Source organism: Salmo salar, chromosome 09 (assembly GCF_965601325.2).
Source record: "Salmo salar chromosome 09, fSalSal1, whole genome shotgun sequence".
Classification (NCBI taxonomy): Eukaryota; Metazoa; Chordata; class Actinopteri; order Salmoniformes; family Salmonidae; genus Salmo; species Salmo salar.
The window spans coordinates 80,703,008-80,724,574 of NC_138299.1; the positions used below are offsets into that span (position 1 = coordinate 80,703,008).

General features: G+C 44.3%; 1 protein-coding gene across 1 annotated transcript in view; it reads left to right on the forward strand.

Annotated features, from left to right (window-relative positions):
- LOC106611949 (A disintegrin and metalloproteinase with thrombospondin motifs 2) overlaps positions 1-20,797 on the forward strand; it is a 199,305-nt gene extending 178,508 nt beyond the window's left edge. Inside the window, exons 7-22 of the mRNA XM_045724030.2 lie at positions 1,368-1,473; positions 1,921-2,064; positions 2,380-2,512; positions 4,388-4,501; positions 4,728-4,873; positions 5,129-5,304; positions 7,675-7,808; positions 8,010-8,133; positions 8,646-8,726; positions 8,837-9,003; positions 9,075-9,234; positions 9,345-9,477; positions 9,678-9,885; positions 10,783-10,912; positions 11,601-11,693; positions 18,692-20,797. Coding sequence (XP_045579986.1) covers positions 1,368-1,473; positions 1,921-2,064; positions 2,380-2,512; positions 4,388-4,501; positions 4,728-4,873; positions 5,129-5,304; positions 7,675-7,808; positions 8,010-8,133; positions 8,646-8,726; positions 8,837-9,003; positions 9,075-9,234; positions 9,345-9,477; positions 9,678-9,885; positions 10,783-10,912; positions 11,601-11,693; positions 18,692-19,620 — 2,978 coding nt within the window. The 3' untranslated portion in view covers positions 19,621-20,797. The remainder of the gene's footprint in view (positions 1-1,367; positions 1,474-1,920; positions 2,065-2,379; positions 2,513-4,387; positions 4,502-4,727; positions 4,874-5,128; positions 5,305-7,674; positions 7,809-8,009; positions 8,134-8,645; positions 8,727-8,836; positions 9,004-9,074; positions 9,235-9,344; positions 9,478-9,677; positions 9,886-10,782; positions 10,913-11,600; positions 11,694-18,691) is intronic.
- Positions 20,798-21,567: the final 770 nt, after the last annotated feature.

Sequence of the window (21,567 nt, forward strand, 5' to 3'; positions counted from 1 at the left end):
ATTATGACAAATGTTAAGAACATTTTGAGTAATGTAATAAAGTAATGACTTTTCAAAAAAGTTACGTTGGCTGACAATTTGTTAGCTACGCTATCCTTACGAACCGCATAGCATATTAATTACAGCAGTATGTACCGGTATATTAGCTACCTACTGTAACATTAGTTGGTTACATCGAACTTGCCAGTATATTTACTTTATGTTATCTAACTAACTACCCAACATTTATAGACTTGATTATTCACGTCATTCATAGTTTAGCTAAATGGTGTAGTTGTTCGTAAATTCGAAATCGACTCCGAATTCAGAGCACTCTCGTCTGACTGACAGAGGCTGAGCTCAGAATAACTGATGAATTTACGAATGCTGAACACCCATTGAATAGCACAGTTACAGGCACTAATGCTCTGGATAACATGAAAACTGCCTAACCAGCTAACTAGTCAGAGGTCGGTCTTCTCTCATTTGTGTCAAGAAGAAGCTAGCCAATGACTGCAGTGGGGAGGTCAGAACGCTGGGATCAACCCTTCTCCTCCGCCAGAGCGTCCTGTGTACTCTGAATTTAGAAACGGACAATCTGATAACGCCCTGAGCACACTCTGGCACTCCAGATTGAATTTACAAACACACCCAAAGTCTAGCAAGTAATTTGTTATGCTAACAAGCTAGCAAGAGGTTGCATAGCAACAGCATCAACTTCTGGTAGACAGGCGAAGAGCTAGTACGCTCAACTGAAAGGATATACTAAAATTACGCTATACTAAAATGAACTAATAGTATATAGTATATACTAATTAAGTATGTAGTATACAGTATGGGTATTCAAACACAGCTATGGTCTCTTTTTTCACTCTCTTTCTTGCTCCCTTTCTTCCTACCAATCCTTGACCACCCTTCTCTCTTTCAATTACAACTTCCCTGCCTCTCCTCCCTCCCTCCTCTCGTCCTTCCTCTCTCCCTCCCTGCCTCTCCCTCCCTGCCTCTCCCTCCTCCCTCTCCCTCCTCTCTCCCTGCCTCTCTCCCTCCCTCCTCTCGTCCTTCCTCTCTCCCTCCCTGCCTCTCCTCCCTCCCTCCTCTCGTCCTTCCTCTCTCCCTCCCTGCCTCTCCCTCCCTCACCCCCTCCCTGCCTCTCCCTCCTCCCTCTCTCTCCTCTCTCCCTGCCTCTCCTCCCTCCCTCCTCTCGTCCTTCCTCTCTCCCTCCCTGCCTCTCCCTCCCTCTCCCCTCCCTGCCTCTCCCTCTCCCTCCTCTCTCCCTGCCTCTCCTCCCTCCCTACTCTCTTCCTTCCTCTTACTTCCTCTCTCCCTCCATCCCTCCCTCTCACTGCTCTCTCCCTTCCTCCTCTCTCCCTCATGTCTCCTTTCTTCAGGTTATGCTCCAGTAACAGGGATGTGTCACCCAGTGAGGAGCTGTACTCTGAACCATGAGGATGGCTTCTCTTCTGCCTTTGTGGTAGCACACGAGACGGGACATGTGTGAGTACACACACACTCAAACACACACACACACACTCATTCAACACAAACACTCAAACACACACACTTAATCACAGACAGACACACACACGCACACTCACACACTCATACTCACTCACACACACTCAAATGCACATACATACATGCACACACAAACACACATACTCACACACACACACTCAAACACACACACACACACACACACACACACGCACACACACACACACACACACACACACACACACACACACACACACACACACACACACACACACACACACACACACACACACACACACACACACACACACACACACACACACACACACACAGTATCGACTTAGGGCAAAAAACATTCTATCCACCATAACACATTGAAGTAGACCCATACACCTGTTCCTCGGTTCCCCCTCCCTCCCTTCCTGCCTACCTCTCTCTCTCCCCCAGGCTGGGTATGGAGCACGACGGCCAGGGGAATCGCTGTGGAGACGAGGTGCACATGGGGAGCATCATGGCCCCGTTGGTCCAAGCTGCCTTCCACCGCTTCCACTGGTCCCGCTGTAGCCAGCAGGAGCTAGGACGATACCTACAGTGAGTCTATCACACACCTACTGTATACACACACACTTACACACGTTACAATCCAAACAACTTGTTTACATTCCTTTTCACTAGAACTGAATGACTCCAGACCGCAAACAAACTATAGGAACTCCACTCTGTTAGGTCTGCCAGTGTTCAGCATACAGTTCTCCAATATGAAAACTCATGCAGCCTGAGGAGGGGTCCTGAACTGAAATGTTGCTGTTCCAAACAATACAAAATATATTAAAACTCTACCACTCTCCTTTATTCACTGAATATGAAACCACTGCCAGCTCACATCTCTTTTGACTCCTCCCCCAGATCCTACGACTGTCTCCGTGATGACCCCTACGAACATAACTGGCCATCCCTGCCCAGACTTCCAGGTCTGCACTACTCCATGAACGAACAGTGTCGCTTCGACTTCGGCGTGGGCTACGTAATGTGTACCGCGGTAAGAACTCCCCAAAGGAACAAGTGGTATACTAACACATCTACTAACTATATATTAATACTAATATATACGTATATATGTTACCAGAGAAACAAGTATCTATTGCCACCTAACGGTCCTAACGTCTCCCACACTTTTACCATTTCTCAGTAGTTGAAAAGCCAATCACTTCAGCACCACTTCACACTTCAGTCCCCACTGATGCAGTAGGATGAGTAGGGTTACATCCACGCCTGGATAGAGTGGCTCCTCACTCCTCACTGAACTAAGTCCCCACTGACCTAAGCCCCCACTTGAAGAAGTATTTTCCTTAAAGCATCTTGACACTGAAGAGCTCATCTTTTTAGACAGACTGTTCAAGAGCTGTTCTGATTGAGAGTTGAGCTGACCTACTCTTTGCTTTGCACACGTTGCTAGATTACCCTGTATTCTGTTGTCAAACCATTCTTTAGCTGCAAAAGGTGAGCCAGGCTGGAACACAGGTAAGGTCACCCCCCCCTCCCCCACACCCCCCTCGGAGCCACGTGGCCGCTTTTTCTTTTTCCTCTGATTGATATCAGTATTGTCGTCGTCGTTGCAACGTTACTCGTACATTTTTTATTTATTTAGTTCTGCCCATCGTCACATTATTGTGCCTGGCATGTGTGCTGCAGGATTCTATACATGATCTCTGTTTCTGGTTCCCATATAGTACCTACCAAGGAGAAAAGTAAAACGCTGGATTTGTCCCGAACAGCTTTCCTGGATCTCATAGCCAGACAAAGTCAACAATAGCAAATGAGCTCAACCCTGACACATGCATGGCACCTTTTACTGTAAATGTCTGAGTGACTTTTTGGCCGTTCAGAAAGACATATTGGCATGTAGAACATAGGTAGAAAAGGGTGGAAAGAAAGAGAGAGAGAAGTTTCCAGACAGAAAGAAAAGTCTGGAGCAAAAGCTGCTTTTCTATGTTCAGGTTTAGGATCCTGCAGTGTCGCGTGCCAGCTTACCAAGCTGATGTCATCAGTGCCAACCAACCATCAGGCTGACTTTTGGCCCTGTTGTAACCTCAACTGGAGGAGTCACCTGAGGTCATTCTGGGTAGGGAGTCTGGCTCGGCACTGTTATTGTGGCAAGGGGACAGAGGGGGGAGCAGAGGGAAACAGCTGAGAGAGAAGAGAGTTTGTCACAGATCTAAGATCAGTTTATTCTCCCCAGCATCCTTACCTGAACCATTAGGGGCATAGAATGAAAAACTGACTAAGGACAACTTTATTCTTCTCTGAACCAATGATTGGTCATGTTGACCATTTTATATTCACCTTCTGCCCTCCTCTCTGACCCCACAGAGCTGCAGGGTGTCTCAGTCAGAGTCTCTCTCTCCTCATCCTCTTTGGTTGTGTCGGCATGCTCTCTGGCTTCCTGTACAGCCGTATTGTTGTAACAGTGAACCAGTGATGGACTACTACAGTACACCACCGTCTGGACTCCTGTGGATGTTATTATTTTGTATATTTTCTTGTACATGTGCAGTGCAGTCAGTGGTACATTTGATTTGTTATCTCTGGTGTAGTAGGACTGAGGTGATTTATGGAATGCTCTGTGATGCTAGCTACTCCCAGTTCTGTGATGCTAGCTACTCCCAGTTCTGTGATGCTAGCTACTCCCAGTTCTGTGATGCTAGCTACTCCCAGTTCTGTGATGCTAGCTACTCCCAGTTCTGTGATGCTAGCTACTCCCAGTGACTGGTGTGCATATCAGACAGATCTGTTCTTTCTTGTGACTGTTGCAGGTCACCTGTCTACTCTGGTGATATGTTAAGGTACTGGCTGTGTGTGTTTAATGTGAGCGGGCATGTGTGTGAGGATGTCTCTCTCTCTCTGTCCATTGCAGTACCGGACGTTTGACCCCTGCAAACAGCTGTGGTGCAGCCACCCTGACAACCCCTTCTTCTGCAAGACCAAGAAAGGACCACCAATCGACGGAACCATGTGTGGGGACGGGAAGGTACACTAATATAAGCACGGACGCATGCAAACACACACGCACGCACGCACACACACACACACACACATACACATAAACACACACGTAAACACACCCACACCCACACACATAAACACACAAACCTACATACATAATATTATTAATATTATACATACTCACACACACCACAGTAATGGTCAAAAATGATGCTATCTGACAGTCTCTCCCCTTTCTCATCTTACCACAGCACTGCTTCAAAGGTCACTGTATCTGGCTGACCAATGACATGATAAAGCAGGATGGTGGGTGGGGCGTGTGGAGCCAGTTTGGGTCCTGCACTCATACCTGTGGAGGAGGGGTGCAGTTCAGAAACCGCAAATGTGACAACCCCAGGTACATAAATATCAAACAATATCAAACAACTATCAAACAAATCTACCTAGCAACATTTCCATGGTATCATAGTGAAAAGGTGTTAGATCTTGTCCTAACAGAACATAACCAACATGGCATCATTGCTATCCATCACATAGTGAAGGTTTTGCAAAAAGATATGCGTCATCACTGTTCACATCGACCTAGTTTAACATTTCTACCCCTCCCTCCCTCCCTCTCTCTCTCTCTACCCTCTCCCCCTGTCCTCCCTAGGCCTGCTAACGGAGGTCGTACCTGTCTGGGTGCTAACTACCAGTTCCAGCTGTGTAACAGCCAGGAGTGTGAGGAGCTGTACAGTGACTTCAGGGAGGAGCAGTGCCGTAGGATGGACACTGAGTATGAGTTCCACAACAACAAACACCACTGGCTTCCTTATGAACACACCGAACGTAAGTGGCCTACACACAGATACACTTCCCCAAATGGTCGGTTGGGACGGAGACACTTGCGGGCCTTAAGTCGGCTCCTTTTGCTTTGTGGCCAAAGTCTGTTGTATCTGATGTAGGGATTGTGTGGAGGCAGATTGAGAGTTATGTTATGGTCAACGACAGCTGGTTTTCTGCTGAGCAGTGTGAAAACACCTATATTCAAAAACAAAACTCTTGTCTTTCAACCTTTCTAAAACAACAACCCCTTTCCTGAACCCATCTTAAAAAAAACTATATTTGAACTCTCTCACTCCACCTAATCACACTAACGTCATCTGAGCTCTTTTCCAGCCTCTCTCTCGCCCCCCCCCTCTCTCTCTCTCTCTCTCTCTTCCCCCTCTCTCATCCCCTATCTCTCTCTCTCTCTCTCTCTCCGTCCCTCCCTCCCTCGCCAGCCAGCCAGCTGTTGTGAATCATAGAGCATATGTTTAAACCATCAGAACTCAGAAATAGGAATCCCATCTCTTCTTTCTCTCCATGTCTCCAAAAACTCCCTTCCGTCATCTAGAAGTGTGTGGTGTGTGTGTGTGTGTGTGTGTGTGTGTGTGTGTGTGTGTGTGTGTGTGTGTGTGTGTGTGTGTGTGTGTGTGTGTGTGTGTGTGTGTTGTGCAGAGTGTGTGAGGCTTGCGGATCCACTCCTTCTAAGTGGAGGTGTCAGTGCCTCCTCGCTGCGTATTAACTGATGGTCCCAGTAAAGGGCAGAGCTTGAGAAAAAACGCTGACGCGTCTCTCAGTCTAATCCAGGGTCACAGTGGACTATGCACAGCGCTGCGCCCAGGATAACAGTCCCAACGCTAAATTGTTTTTCTCTACATTGTCATTTCTAAATGCCATCCTTTTGAGAAAGGCCTTCCCATGGTCTTTATTTGAGCTCAAATGACTCAAGTATGTGGGGAGAGAAAAGGAATGAAAGAGAAGGGGGGAAAGGTATAGGTAAGGAGAGAGGTTGGAATGAATTCCATTAGTGTGTTGTCATCTCCAGGGTTTAGAGATGTGAGAACGGGAGTCAGTCTGTGTTTGAGTCCAGACGTTGCTCCAGACCAAATAATCAGTTATGCCTGTTGTGAAATACTGTCGTTAACATCCTCCTAACAATAGTTTCAAAAAACACTTTTACAGGCACTGATTGTTCCAGCTGCTTTGGTCATCCAGGGTCCAGCTGGTCAGGGGGATCAGTCAACCCTTCTCACCCAGAGAACTCTCTCTATTTCTGGGATGATCATTGGTGACGGCCTCCTCCCTGGGGACTCTGGCTGGAAGATTGAGGGAGTGAGGGACTGCGTAATGGAATAGCATCACCATTAGTGGACTTGCGTTTCTAATACTCTGTCATATCCGTAAAGGAATCACAGTGCGTTCTGAACATAGCGTACAGAAGACATAGTCATCTCAGATCACACAGTGGTTCTGCGGCTAGCTAAGTACAATCTGACTGGATAGGTCATGTGTACAATCAAACTCTGGGCCATTTTTGTTGCAGCAAGTAGACATACACATTGAACAGTCAAATCCACCTTAAAGCTAATCTCACATGACATACTGTACATTATAGCCATGGCATAGTCGGGGTAGACACATGTCTGAGAGATTACATAAACACATACATGCTAGACAAAGATCCTCCACGGCCTTCTCTGAGCTGTGTCTTTATTGTAGAGGATATATGCTAGGTCTGCCTTGTACTCCTAAGTGATTTACCTGTTTAGTATCGATTCAGATCTCTTTACAACCTGTTCAGCTATGAATCCAGATCTCTTTACAACCTGTTCAGTATGAATCCAGATCTCTTTACAACCTGTTCAGTATGAATCCAGATCTCTTTACAACCTGTTCAGTATGAATCCAGATCTCTTTACAACCTGTTCAGTATGAATCCAGATCTCTTTACAACCTGTTCAGTATGAATCCAGATCTCTTTACAACCTGTTCAGTATGAATCCAGATCTCTTTACAACCTGTTCAGTATGAATCCAGATCTCTTTACAACCTGTTCAGTATGAATCCAGATCTCTTTACAACCTGTTCAGTATGAATCCAGATCTCTTTACAACCTGTTCAGTATGAATCCAGATCTCTTTACAACCTGTTCAGTATGAATCCAGATCTCTTTACAACAGTATGTTGTCATAGTTCTGCATATGGGTCTGTTGCTAACTATATGTAAATATAGCATTGTAACGGGGGGGGGGGGGGTGTGTGTGTGTGCGTGTGTGTGTGTGTGTGTGTGTGTGTGTGTGTGTGTGTGTGTGTGTGTGTGTGTGTGTGTGTGTGTGTGTGTGTGTGTGTGTGTGTGTGTGTGCGTGTGTGTGTGTGTGTGTGTGTGTTGTGCAGCTAAGCAGCGCTGCCACCTCCATTGCCAGTCCAAGGAGACCAGAGACAAGATCAACATGCAGAGGCTGGTCCAAGACGGCACGCTCTGCTCATATAGAGACCCCTACAGCGTGTGTGTGAGTGGGGACTGTAAGGTCAGTCTGTGTGTCTGTGGGTTTGTTTTAAGGTTATGTGGGGTTACACAATGCTAGTCCATTTTGCAACCCAAATGATGTGTGTGTGACTGTGTGAGGTGTCAGTGTTCATAACTTTGTGAAGTGTGTGTGTCCATATTAAGTCTAGGTGTGTGTCTTTGTGTGTGTGTATGTGTGTGTGCATACACGTGTGTGTTGCAGAAAGTGGGCTGTGACGGCGTGGTAGGGTCCTCTCAACAGGAGGATAAGTGCGGCGTCTGTGGAGGAGACAACTCCAGCTGCAAGATCATCAATGGGAACTTCACACGAAGTGCCAAGAAACAAGGTACACACACACCATCACCACCACACTGGCAGGCAGAGACCAATGAGGTAAAGTGTAGCTCAGTTGTCAGACCCTGGAACATGAGAAAACAGATCAGGAAGTGAGATAGATGTAGTTGTTTTCCCGGCCTCTGATGATGATGATGATGATGATGATGATGATCCCCTGGATATCTAACTAAAGAGCCTCCTCTACTGGTCACAGAGAGACAGTGAGCTGGCCAGAGTCATGTCCAAACGCTATGCCAGGACGTCATATTAAATCATTATCATCCAGCTGAAATAAGGAAGGAACTCATTTTTCTACATTTCCTGGACAACTGTTGTTGACCCTGGCTTGCAAAACTTACAGCAGCACAGTTAAAGTCTTATTTGAAGCAAGTTAAAAGTCACTACATGAACCCTGTGTTCCTCAGACGAACAATAACGTTTAGTGAAAATGTATCCTGACCAAGTTGAAAAGACATCTGTGGGTGTCTGGACCTTATGGCAATGTGTGTGTTTTCCTTTCAGGTTTCCTCAAAGTACTTGAAATCCCTAGAGGGGCCAGACACCTACTGATCCAGGAGATTAAGCCAACAGCTCACATCCTAGGTGTGTGCGTGTGCATGCGTGCGTTTGCGTGCGGGTGCTTGTGTTTGTGCGCGTGTGTGTGTGTGCACATGTGTGTGTATTCCAATCTATAATTCCACCTCCCTCCCCAGCGGTGAAGAACCAGGCTTCAGGACAGTTTTTCCTGAACGCGGAGGGAGACCTCCCAGAATCCCGTGCGGTCATAGAAAAGGGCGTGGAGTGGGAGTATGTGAATAATGACCACGACAAGGAGACACTACAGACGAATGGACCGCTCAGACACGGGGTCCTAATCATGGTACGCACACACAGAAACACACACACTAACACCGACAAATGTAATACATACTGTTGTCTCCTTGTGTCCAGGTGCAGTCCCATGGAGATGCCAAGGTGACCCTGTCCTATAAGTACATCATCCATATGGACCTTCTCTCTGCCATAGAGAATAACATGCTGCTGGATGACACCTCCTTCTACGAGTGGGCCCTGAAGAAATGGTCCTACTGCTCCAAGCCCTGTGGGGGAGGTATTTTACAGTGACACCGCTTACACAGGAAGAAATTGGGGAACAATGTAGGAGTTTTGGATGAGGATCTATTTGTCTAACAGATGTTTGTGTGTGTTGTGCCTGGAAAGGTAAGCAGTACACCCGGTACGGCTGTAGAAGGAGAGCAGACAGTAAGATGGTCCACCGACGCTACTGTGAGAACATCAAGAAGCCTCGCGCCATCAGCAGAGACTGCAACCAGAAGGAGTGCTCCCAGCCCATGTACGTATGGATGGGTGGTTTAGATGGATGTTTACATAGAGAATGGCCCCATACAATTTCACTCCTTGTTCCCTACACTGTGAACCTGTCAACACCAAAGAGGTTAAAGAGGAAGGGGCTAGTGATCAAAATGTCACCAGGTCTAAGATGTATGTCTTTGTCTGTGCCTCCCTCTAACTCTCTGTTCTATGTCTGTCTAGCTGGGAGGATGGTCCGTGGGAGCCGTGCAGTAAGACGTGTGGTAAAACGGGGTACCAGATGAGATCTGTTCGCTGTGTCCAGCCCTTAGACAACGGCAACAAGCGCTCCATCCACAGCAAGTACTGCAACGACGACCGCCCTGAAGCACGCAGACCATGTAACAGAGAGCTCTGCCCCGCACAGTGGAGAGTAGGGTCCTGGACACAGGTAGGGATGGATGGGGACTGGGGGTGCTGGGAGGGTGGGACCAGGTGTGTAGGTGTGTCTTTGAGGGTGAGACCAAGTGTGTAGGGATGTCTGTGAGGGTGGGAACAGGTGTGTAGGGATGTCTGTGAGGGTGGGACCAGGTGTGTAGGGATGTCTGTGAGGGTGGGACCAGGTGTGTAGGGGTGTCTTTGAGGGTGAGACCAGGTGTGTAGGGATGTCTGTGAGGGTGGGACCAGGTGTGTAGGGATGTCTGTGAGGGTGGGACCAGGTGTGTAGGGGTGTCTGTGAGGGTGGGAACAGGTGTGTAGGGGTGTCTGTGAGGGTGGGACCAGGTGTGTAGGGATGTCTGTGAGGGTGGGACCAGGTGTGTAGGGGTGTCTGTGAGGGTGGGACCAGGTGGGTAGGGATGTCTGTGAGGGTGGGAACAGGTGTGTAGGGATGTCTGTGAGGGTGGGACCAAGTGTGTAGGGGTGTCTTTGAGGGTGAGACCAAGTGTGTAGAGATGTCTGTGAGGGTGGGAACAGGTGTGTAGGGATGTCTGTGAGGGTGGGACCAGGTGTGTAGGGGTGTCTGTGAGGGTGGGACCAGGTGTGTAGGGATGTCTGTGAGGGTGGGACCAGGTGTGTAGGGGTGTCTGTGAGGGTGGGACCAGGTGTGTAGGGGTGTCTGTGAGGGTGGGAACAGGTGTGTAGGGGTGTCTGTGAGGGTGGGAACAGGTGTGTAGGGGTGTCTGTGAGGGTGGGAACAGGTGTGTAGGGGTGTCTGTGAGGGTGGGAACAGGTGTTTTGTAGGTGTGTGTGTGTGTGTTGTTGTGTAGGTGTGTGTGTTGTTGTGTAGGTGTGTGTGTTGATTTGAATAGCCTATTCCCACACTCTTTTCTGTGTTGTGTGACCACAGTGCTCCGTGACGTGTGCCAACGGGACACAGCAGAGGCAGGCGGTTTGTCACACGCGTGACAACACCATCGGTCTGTGTCTGGACAGAAAGCCAGACACCATACGCATATGTCGCCTGGTGCCCTGTCCCAGTGAGTATTATGGCCCCGTTATAACTCGTCTTATTTCGTTCCCTTGTGCCACTACTCGCTAGCAGCATCCCACCCTGCATCCCACTGCTGGCTTACCTCTGATGAGAGACCAGATGCTGCTGGAAGAGATGTTGGAGGGCCAGTAGGGGGCCCTCTTTTCTCTGGTCTAAGAAGATCCCAATGTCGCAGGACATTGAAGGACACCCTGCCCTGTCCTGTCCTGTCCTGCCCTGCGCAGGTTGCTGTCTTTCAGATGGGATGTTAAGCAGGTGTCTTGACTCTCTGTGGTCATGAAAAATCACGTTACTTATCGTCAGAGTAGGGGTGTTAACCCCGGTGGCATGGCTAAATTCCCAACCTGGCTCCATTCCATCATGGCTACCTAATCATCTCCCTCATTCCTAATTGGCATATATCACTCCTCACCTCACCATCTGATAGCTGGTGTTTGGTGGTTGTTGGTATCATCCAGGTTGGTGCTACACATTGGTGGTGGATGTTTCCCTCTGCTATGTAAAGTGCTTTGATTACCTCAGTTAGAAGGAAAGCTCTTTAGAAATAAAATCCATTATTCTTTATTATTACTACTGATTGGTGTACTAAGGTAATGTAAATAGACAGTAGAAGTCTCTCCTGACTCATAGTCGTTTTCCTCTCTGATGTTTTTCCCTCCTTGCTCCATCTCCAGGAGGCTCGTCGGACCTGAATAAGAATGGCAACATCCTGATCCAGTGGCTGTCCCGTCCAGACCCAGACTTGCCCTACCAGAGGAACACTTCACGTAAAAAACCATCCCTTTATAGCTCTGGGCCCGGCCTCCAGTGCATGGCTGTCCTGACCTGGACCCTGACCTCTTTCTCTGTCCTCTTCACCCTGCAACAGGCCTGGGCAAGGGGTCCTGGGGGCAGGCTCACCCCCTGACCACCCCCCCACCCCCACCCCTGTGTCCGTGCCTGTGCCCGCGCCCGCAAGCGAGTGCCAGCTTTTCGCTTCTCTTTTGGGGGGTGTGTGTCTCTCTCTCTCTGTGTGTGAGACAGCTCTGATTGGGGGACATCTCTGGCTCCTGTGTGCTGATTGGTTGGTTGGTTCTCTCTTGCTCTGTCTCTCTCTTCTCTTATCTCTCTCTCTCTTTTGTGGAGCATTGTGTTGTAACCGCTGGCCAGTCCAAACTAAAACAAAAAACAATTAAACATTGAAGAGAAGCTGGAAATGGAAAATGGCGAACAGGTTTGATTGGCGGCTCTTAGTGGTGTCGAAGAGCCAGTGAGGCGTGAGCCCACCCCTCTGTTTGGCGGCCATGTTTTGAGTGAGCTAGCTGCAAGATGTCATGGGTCACGCTCCTGAGATGCGGCTGCGATTGTGTTGGGGGTCACCACGCCGTCATCGTCCAAGGTGACAAGTGTGAAATTAACGAAGGGAAAAAATATATAAATAAAAAAGAAGTGTAAAAAGAAAAGAAACTAAAGCTTTATTGTGAATGTGATCTTGTCACAATGAGGACATCTTTGCTAAAGTGCTCATCTCACATCCTGGTTCCATTCTAGAATGACAACGACGGTTTATCTCGTTCTCGGTCCCATTCTCAGACTGACAGGAACTCAGCACAGGAGGTGACACAAACCAACACTTTTTAGGAATATTATATACGGAGCTGTTGGGTGAAGAGGTCAAGAGTGCAGAAGAGTAAAAGGCTAATGAAAACAGGGTAGTTTTACCATGTGAGGTTGCTTCCGATTTCACCCTCATCAGACATCCTCTCTTTGACTGTTATATTAAAGTTCAATAACTGCAGCTTATTTATGCTTGCAAACTTTAAAACAAATACATCTATAAATATATTTGTATATATATATATATATATATATATATATATATATATATATATATTTGTATATATATATATATATATATTTGTATATATATATATATATATATATATATATATATATATATTTGTATATATATATATATATATATATATATATATATATATATATATATATATATATATATGTGTGTGTGTATATGTATGTACAGTACCAGTCAAAAGTTTGGACACACCTACTCATTCAAGGGTTTTTCTTTATTTTTACTATTAAAGAATAATAGTATAATACGAGAATAATAGTGAAGACATCAAAACTATGAAATAACACATATGGAATCATGTAGTAACCCTAAAAGTGTTTCTGAAAATATTTTAGATTTTAGATTCTTTAAAGAAGCCACCCTTTGCCTTGATTACAGCTTTGCACACTCTTGGCATTTTCTCAACCAGCTTCACATGGAATGCTTTTCCAACCATCTTAAAGGAGTTTCCACATATGTTGAGCACTTGTTGGCTGCTTTTCCTTCACTCTGCGGTCCAACTCATCCCAAACCATCTCAATTGGGTTGAGATCGGGTGATTGTGGAGGCCAGGTCATCTGATGCAGCACCATCACTCTCCTTCTTGGTCAAATAGCCCTTGAGGTGTGTTTTGGGTCATTGTCCTGTTGAAAAACAAAATGATAGTCCCACTAAATGCAAACCAGATGGGATGGCATATTGCTGCAGAATGCTGTGGTAGCCATGCTGGTTAAGTGTGCCTTGAATTCTAAATAAATCACAGACAGTGTCACCAGAAAAGCACCCCCACACCATCACACCTCCTCCTCCATGCTTCACGGTGGGAACCACACATGCGGAGATCATCCGTTCACCTACTCTGCGTCTCACAAAGACTCATCAGACAAAAGTACAGATTTCCACCGGTCTAATGTCCATTGCTCATGTTTCTTGGCCCAAGCAAATCTGTGTTATTATTTGTTATTATTTGTGTCCGTTGGTAGTGGTTTCCTTGCAGCAATTTAACCATGAAGGCCTGATTCACGCAGTCTACTCTGAACAGTTGATGTTTAGATCTGTCTGTTACTTTAACTCTGTGAAGCATTTATTTGGGCTCTAATCTGAAGTGCAGTTAACTCTAATGAACTTATCCTCTGCAGCAGAGGTAACTCTGGGTCTTCCTTTCCTGTGGCGGTCCTCATGAGAGACAGTTTTGTCATAGCGCTTGATTGTTATTGCGACTGCACTTAAAGAAACGTTCAAATTTCTTGATATTTTCCGGTTTGACTGACCTTCATGTCTTAAAGTAATGATGGACTGTCGTTTATCTTTGGTTATTTGAGCTGTTCTTGACATAATATGGACTTGGTCTTTTACCAAATATGTCTATCTTCTGTATACCATCCCTACCTTGTCACAATACAACTGATTGGCTCAAACACATTAACCTGTTGGGGCTACAGGTTAGCAATGAACCCCGAGCCGGGATTGCTAACAAGGCTGGAAATTCAAAACATCAAAAATCTAATAATTTCAATTTCTCAAACAATCAACTATTTTACACAATTTAAATGATAAACATCTCCTTAATCTAACCACATTGTTCGATTTTCAAAGAGGCTTTACGGCAAAAGCATAAAGTTAGATTATGTTAGGACAGTACATAGCCACAAAAGTACAAACATCCATTTTCAATTCAAGGTCAGGCGTCACCAAAAGCAGAAACCAGCTTGAATTATGCACTAACTTTTGTCAATCTCCATCAGATGACACTCCTAGGACATTATGTTATACAATACATGCATTTTTTGTTCCATCAAGTTCATATTTATATCCAAAAACAGCATTTTACAGTAGCGTGAAATTCAGATTTTTTTCTTCTCTGAAATGCTTCCGGTGAACATAACAAAATTACTATTCGAAAACATTGGTAAATTATAATATTGTCATTCAAAGAATAATATATTATCATCTCGTAATTGCTACCGAATGGCCAGATCTCAAAATAACTTTACTGGGAAATCACATTTTGCAATAAACGGGGTGCTATGCTAAGAACAACAGGCTATGCTATACAGTTAGCATCATCTAAAATCGATAATAACATTGTAAATATCCCCTTACCTTTGATTATCTCCATCAGAAGGCAGGCATCCCAGGTCCGGAAGGCATCCCAGGTCCGGAACAAATGTGGTTTCTTTTGACAAAGTTCATAATTTATGTCCAAATAACACCAAGTACTTAGCGTTCATTATGCTCCCACAAAACGTGGTGGGGGGCTGGTAAAATCACGCCCGAAAAGCTAAAAAAACCTAGTAAATAATCTATTTATGTTCGTTCAAACATGTCAAATGTTGTTTAGCATTAATCTTTTGGTCCATTTTTAACGTTAAACATCAGTAATATTTTCACACAACCTATCCTATGTCTAGATAAAAAATGATGACAAACTCACGTTTCTCAGATTTATGCGCAGGCGCAAAAAAATGAAGTGATGACATGTCAACTTCCTTGGATTCTAATTTGCTCTCTGTTTATCATAGACGCTTCAAACAACTTTATAAAGATCGTTGACATCTAGTGGAAGCCGTAGGTGTTGCGAAATGAATCCTTTCTCACTATGGTATCTATAAAACAATGACACTAAATAGTACAGTCACAAAATTCAAATTTTTTTGGATCTATTTTTCACAGGTTTTTGCCTGCAATATGAGTTTTATTATACTTACAGACACCATTCAAACTGTTTTAGAAAATTCAGAGTGTTTTCTATCCGAATGTGTTAATAATATGCATATCCTAGCTTCTGAGTTGGTGTAGGAGGCAGTTAAAAATGGGCACATATTTTTTTCAAAATGTCTCAATACTGCCCCCGAGCCCCAACAGGTTTTAAGAAGGAAAGAAATTCCACAAATTAACTTTTAACAAGGCACACCTGTTAATTGAAATGCATTCCAGGTGACTACCTCATGAAGATGGTTGGGAGAATGCCAAGAGTGTGCAAAGCTGTCATCAAGGCTAAGGGTGGTTACTTTGAAGAATCTCAAATATAAAATATATTTGAATTTGTTTAACACTGTTTTGGTTACTACATGATTCCATATGTGTTATTTCATAGTTTTGATGTCTTCACTATTATTCTACAATGTAGACAATAGTACAAATAAAGAAAAACACTTGAATGATTAGGTGTGTCCAAACTTTTGACTGGTACTGTATATATACTGTATATGAAAATCTATATGAGTAACAATAATATGAATAATAATGTTTAACCATGAATAAGCTGTAGTTCATTATAACCTACAGACTGCTATTGATCACTTCGATCCTTGACTGTTAAGTGTATTTTTTGTTATTTATTTTACATGAATAATACAGAAGTTAATATTTATTATGAGTAAAGTGTCAGGGGGGAAGGGGTATAGATCTATATTATGCAGGACATGGTCAGTTAGTTGCCGCTCCATTTTTTTCAGATGGATGGGGTTTACTGTTGCTCCTTATTTTCTTTAGGGAAAGGATCACGTTTCTGTCATGCACATTTGCATCCCTTACGTGTGTGTGTGTGTGTGTGTGTGTGTGTGTGTGTGTGTGTGTGTGTGTGTGTGTGTGTGTGTGTGTGTGTGTGTGTGTGTGTGTGTGTGTGTGTGTGTGTGTGTGTGTGTGTGTGTGCAAAGGTGCATGTCTGAGTGTGTGTGTGTGTGCAAAGGTGCATGTCTGAGTGTGTGTGTGTGTGTGTGTGTGTGTGTGTGTGTGTGTGTGTGCGTGTGTGTGTGTGTGTGTGTGTGTGTGTGTGTGTGTGTGTGTGTGTGTGTGTGTGTGTGTGTGTGTGTGTGTGTGTGTGTGTGTGTGTATGTTCATGCAGGCTTCTCGTAGACATACAACTCTGAAACAGAAATACCTCATAAACCTTCATTTGAAAGCATCAGATCTTGTTTTTCCTTTTGTGATGAACATTTAACACATGAACAATGCCTTATCTTGGATTGAATGTAATGGCATTTATCTGTGAAAGAGAAGGCTTTACTCATCAAAACCTTTATTAATCACTTAAAGGCAGCTTCAAACTAACAGGCAAACACAGGCAAACCATCAGAACCTGCAACAAGCAAAAGGTTTGGACCGTGGTCTGACCACCGGGTACGGTTTAGGAAGGGCCCAGGGTATCGATCGACACTGAGGACGGCATCTAGAAAAACACTTCAGTCTTATCATTGCATTGTGATCACATGTTTCTGTTGTGACTAGTAGCGAGCTATCCGATGTTTCGTGCTGGAGTCGGACGGTAGGAGGCCGATGAAGCTAGACCTTGCAGTGCGATACTGTATATAACGTTGGTGTTGACTATATTTAATAATGTTCATGACTGTTATCTTCTTACTTATGGAAAAAAAATCTATAATATTCTATACTATGGGTAACTCTTTTGTGGCTTCACTAGCCTGCTGGGTGGGGCTGGCTGACGTTGGATTGACGTTGGGGAAACATTCAGAAGGACTATGTGCACTACGTCTATATGCACTTTGATTTATCAGGGAAAAATGTATTCATGTTTTGTAAATGTTTCATATGACACTTAAACGTGCCATTCCAGTTTTTACATCATTCATCATGGAGAATTCTGTATTTTATTTATTCAACTTCAAATCTATTTATTCATTTATGTAAATTATTCATTAGACTTCTTATCAATTGATTAACTAAACTAATTGATTGGTTTACTTCCCAGTAATGAAGTGTTTTACCAAAGTGACTGTGAACTTGTACCTTTCGATACAGTTGATTTATTTTTCTTAAGAAAATAATATATCTATATATTGAGGGGGGAGTACATCTCATTGTTTTAGTTCCTGTCATTATCAACTGCAAAGTTGTATAAATAAAAAAATGTTTTAAAATGCGCTCTCACTCTCTCCTCCTGAGTTTGTGATGGTTTGACTTGGTGTGAGGAGGAGCACATTACAAACTGTCAGTATAACACAACTCAAAGATTGCTCCAACCTTACAAAGGGTAAAACATTGTCCTATAAAGTGATATTGCCATGAATAATGAAAGACGGATTAAAGAAGATCAAGCCTCTTATCCTGCATAAAAAAGATTAACCAAATTATATTGATATAGTATGTTTACACTAATCTGAAACAAATAAAGAAACACAGATAAGATGTCAGAAACATTGTTTGGTCGGCAAAGAGACAAGCAGTGTTGGGGAAGATACTCTAAAATAAAATGTTTACCAAGCTAACAATCACTTCACACTAAAAAAGGTGAAGCCACACTAAACTTTAAGAAAAATACAGTTTACTAAACTAAAGTTACTGTGAAAAAGTAGTTCACTTCATCCAAACTACTTTCTGAAAAAGTATCATTTGTAAATCAGAAATGTCATAGACTAGAAATTACTAGAAAATATCACTTTTGGGTCATATGTTAACAGAATGTGTAATTCAGACAATTAAACACAACAACAATTGTTTCAAGTGAGAATTATACAGGTATTGAAAAAAAAAAAGTTTTGCCTACTTCACCCATATATACTTTTTTTAAGTAGTGTGTGGTTCCAGTAGTTAGCTACACCGCTACATGGCAAAAAAAAATAATATAATAACTACTGAAAATACTACCTAGATTTTAATTTTGTTCAACTACCACAAAGCTACTGCACAATGTAGTTAACTCCTCCACAAGACTGGAGCCAGGTTACTGTTCCAGCACCACAACAACAAAGAACCCACTCTGCTCTTCTTTCCTTTTAGTTGCTATGGACTAATCTGTTGACTCTGCTGTCCATGCTGCTTGGGTCTTCTTTTTCTTCCTTCCTGCTCTAGTTGTTAATGGTCTGACTTTAGTACCTCTACTACTTTACTGGACCGTTTCTAAACACACACACTCCCACAGCGCCATCTCCAGCCCCGCCCAGTCTCAGCTCTGTGTTCTCTCCCCCACAGGCAAGCAGCGTTGCCATGGAGACAGGTCAGTGTTCTGTCGCATGGAGGTGCTGATCCACTACTGCACTCTGCCTGGCTACAAGCGCATGTGCTGCAAATCCTGCAGCAACGTGACGGACAGCAGCCTGAGCACCACCGCCCCGCCCCGGGTCACAGCTGTCCCCCTGCCTCGCCCCCGGCCTCTGCCTCAGCCCAAGGACAACAACACCCCCTTTCAGGCCACGGTTCATCCAAGAAGTACAACACATATACATTATACCACGCCACGCCCAATGAGCACCACAGACACTTATACAACACCCCACCCATACTACACCACATACCCCATCCCCGTGACCCCCAGAGAGACAACCAGGAAGTACCCCTCATTCACCCTCTCCACCAGCACCAGTATATACACTACAACTCCCAGCAGCCCTTTCACTGATATCACCTTTGTCAGCAACAACACCACAGGTGCATCAACCACAACTCCCAGTAGCCTATTCTCCCTGGATGATGTCATAAAGCCAACTGAAACCAACTACTTTGAGGATGTCACATCGCCCAGTGGAACTACTGTCCCCAGCGATGACATCATAGATTGGCCAGATTGCACAGAGTACATATCTGTGAGGGCCACTGTTCCCACAACAGAGCAAACGACAGCCCTGCCTCCCACAACAACCATCGCCACAATGACAGCAAAAAACAAAAAACCCACGTGGCCACCAAGCCGCCAGGAGGAGACCAGAGAGAACAACGCCATCGATGATCCCTACAACCGGATCATCGGAGTGGACAACGACATCTCCCAAAACAACTTGATCCCCAGACGAAGCCGTGTGTTCCTCAGGGAGAGAACACGGAACAAACGCATCCAGGAACTCCTGGAGGAGAAAAGGAACTTTCTGTTGAGGATGAAGCGGGCCCACAGGGGCGCTGTGTGATGACCTTTGACCCTTACCTTCCCCTTTCTCTTATAGAGATTTACCTACGTCTGCTAACAGACTGGAGTTATTATTTAACCCTTAACCTGCCTTGGTGCTCTCTATCAGGCAAAGTCCCACCACACACCCAGAGCCACGGTACAGACATAGATACCACCCTGTTGTTTTACACACACCAACCAGCCACACGGCAAACTGAACTATGCGGAGAGAAAACCAAAGCCAGATGTTTGCACAATTGTTTTGAATGAAAGCGGTTGGTCTTGTTGTACGGCTGAGAGTAGAGCCAGATGAGATGTGGACCGTACATCCTCCTGGACCCGTACCACAACAAGGGAAACTTGTATCTCTCCAAACCTCCCCCAGTGTGCTTAGGTTTTCAGAGCAAGGCACATACAGTAAAAATGTATTATCTTTCATAAGCGGCACATACCTGGATAAGCTCAGGTTGTGAATGGTTGGACCTTCAGGACATTAAAGTCGATAAAGCTCAAAGTAGATTTTATTTATTCTATTTAAATGAAGTCTTATTCCCAAGCACCATGCCTGGACCTAGGTAAGCTTGCTCATCCCGAACAAGTCTAACATTCCATGTTAGATTACAGCCTATGACTGCAGTTGATATGCCCCCTCTTTGAGTCAAACAGACATGAATACCACTCTGGTCCCATTGAATGAAACAGGTTAGATAGGAAGTGCCCATATGTGTTTTGTCTAGGGGTAAGTCCCTAAGGGCCCTGGTCCAAAGTAATGTGCTGTAAAGGGAATAGACTAGGGTTGATTGCCGAGGTTTACCGGGATTTACCGCCCAAAACCACTCCCTTTTCTCTGGATAAATAACTGCAAGAAACCCGTAAATCATAATAAATGATTTATATGAACAGCATGGCGTGAAATGGAACTGTTACATTATATGCAATGTCTAAATTTGGCTTCTCCACAAAATAGAACTGTTCAATTATATGCAATGTCTATATGTGGCTTTTCTCCAGCCTCTGCATGATGAGTCAACGCTCAGGGTGGGGACAGACCCATCTCAGTGTGGAGCGCAGTTCAAAATGCATGTACACCTATCATCTCATTATGGTAACTTGTGACAGGTAGGCCTACATTTGCTGCAGCATAGCCTATGCTACAGTAAAATAAAGAGCGAATGCATGTCTTATTTACACATCTCCTTCTGGCTTTCGGGGGTCACCTTGTTTTTATAATTGTAAAGATGATTGTATTTTTTATTGCAGCTACAGAGTTTTAAAACAGCCTATCAGTCAAATATCATTGCTTTAAATCAGTGCACGCACGAGCTCTCTCGCAATCTTTCTCTCTCTCCATCAACTCCATCCAAATTGCATCCAAAACAGATAATCCTGTTCGAGATTGATATATAGCCCTATATATAGATGACCTAGCCTACCTCTTTCAGGTAATACGTTATTTTCAGCCTTTGATTTAGCTAATTAATGATGGGTTATGCATAATAAGCTTCTAATTTATAGCATCTGTCTCTTGTGCAATATGCAAGCACCTGTGCTCTGCTAGCCTCTCCTTATCTCTTTGCAGTGGTGGAAAAAGTATCCAAGTCATACTTGAGTAAAGGTAAAGATACCTTAATAGAAAATAACTCAAGTAAAAGTAAAAGTCACCCAGTAAAATTCTACTTGAGTAAAAGTCTAAAAGTATTTGGTTTTAAATGTACTTAAGTATCAAAAGTAAAAGTATAAATCATTTCAAATTCCTTATATTAAGCAAACCAGATGGGACCATTTTCTTGTTTTTATTTTATTTACGGAAAGCCAGGGACACTCCAACACTGAGACATAATTTACAAACATTGCATGTGGGCTCCCAAGTGGTGCAGTGGTCTAAGACAGCTCAGTGCTAGAGGCATCACTACAGACAACCTGGTTTGAATCCAGACTGTATCACAACCTGCTGTGATTGGGAGTC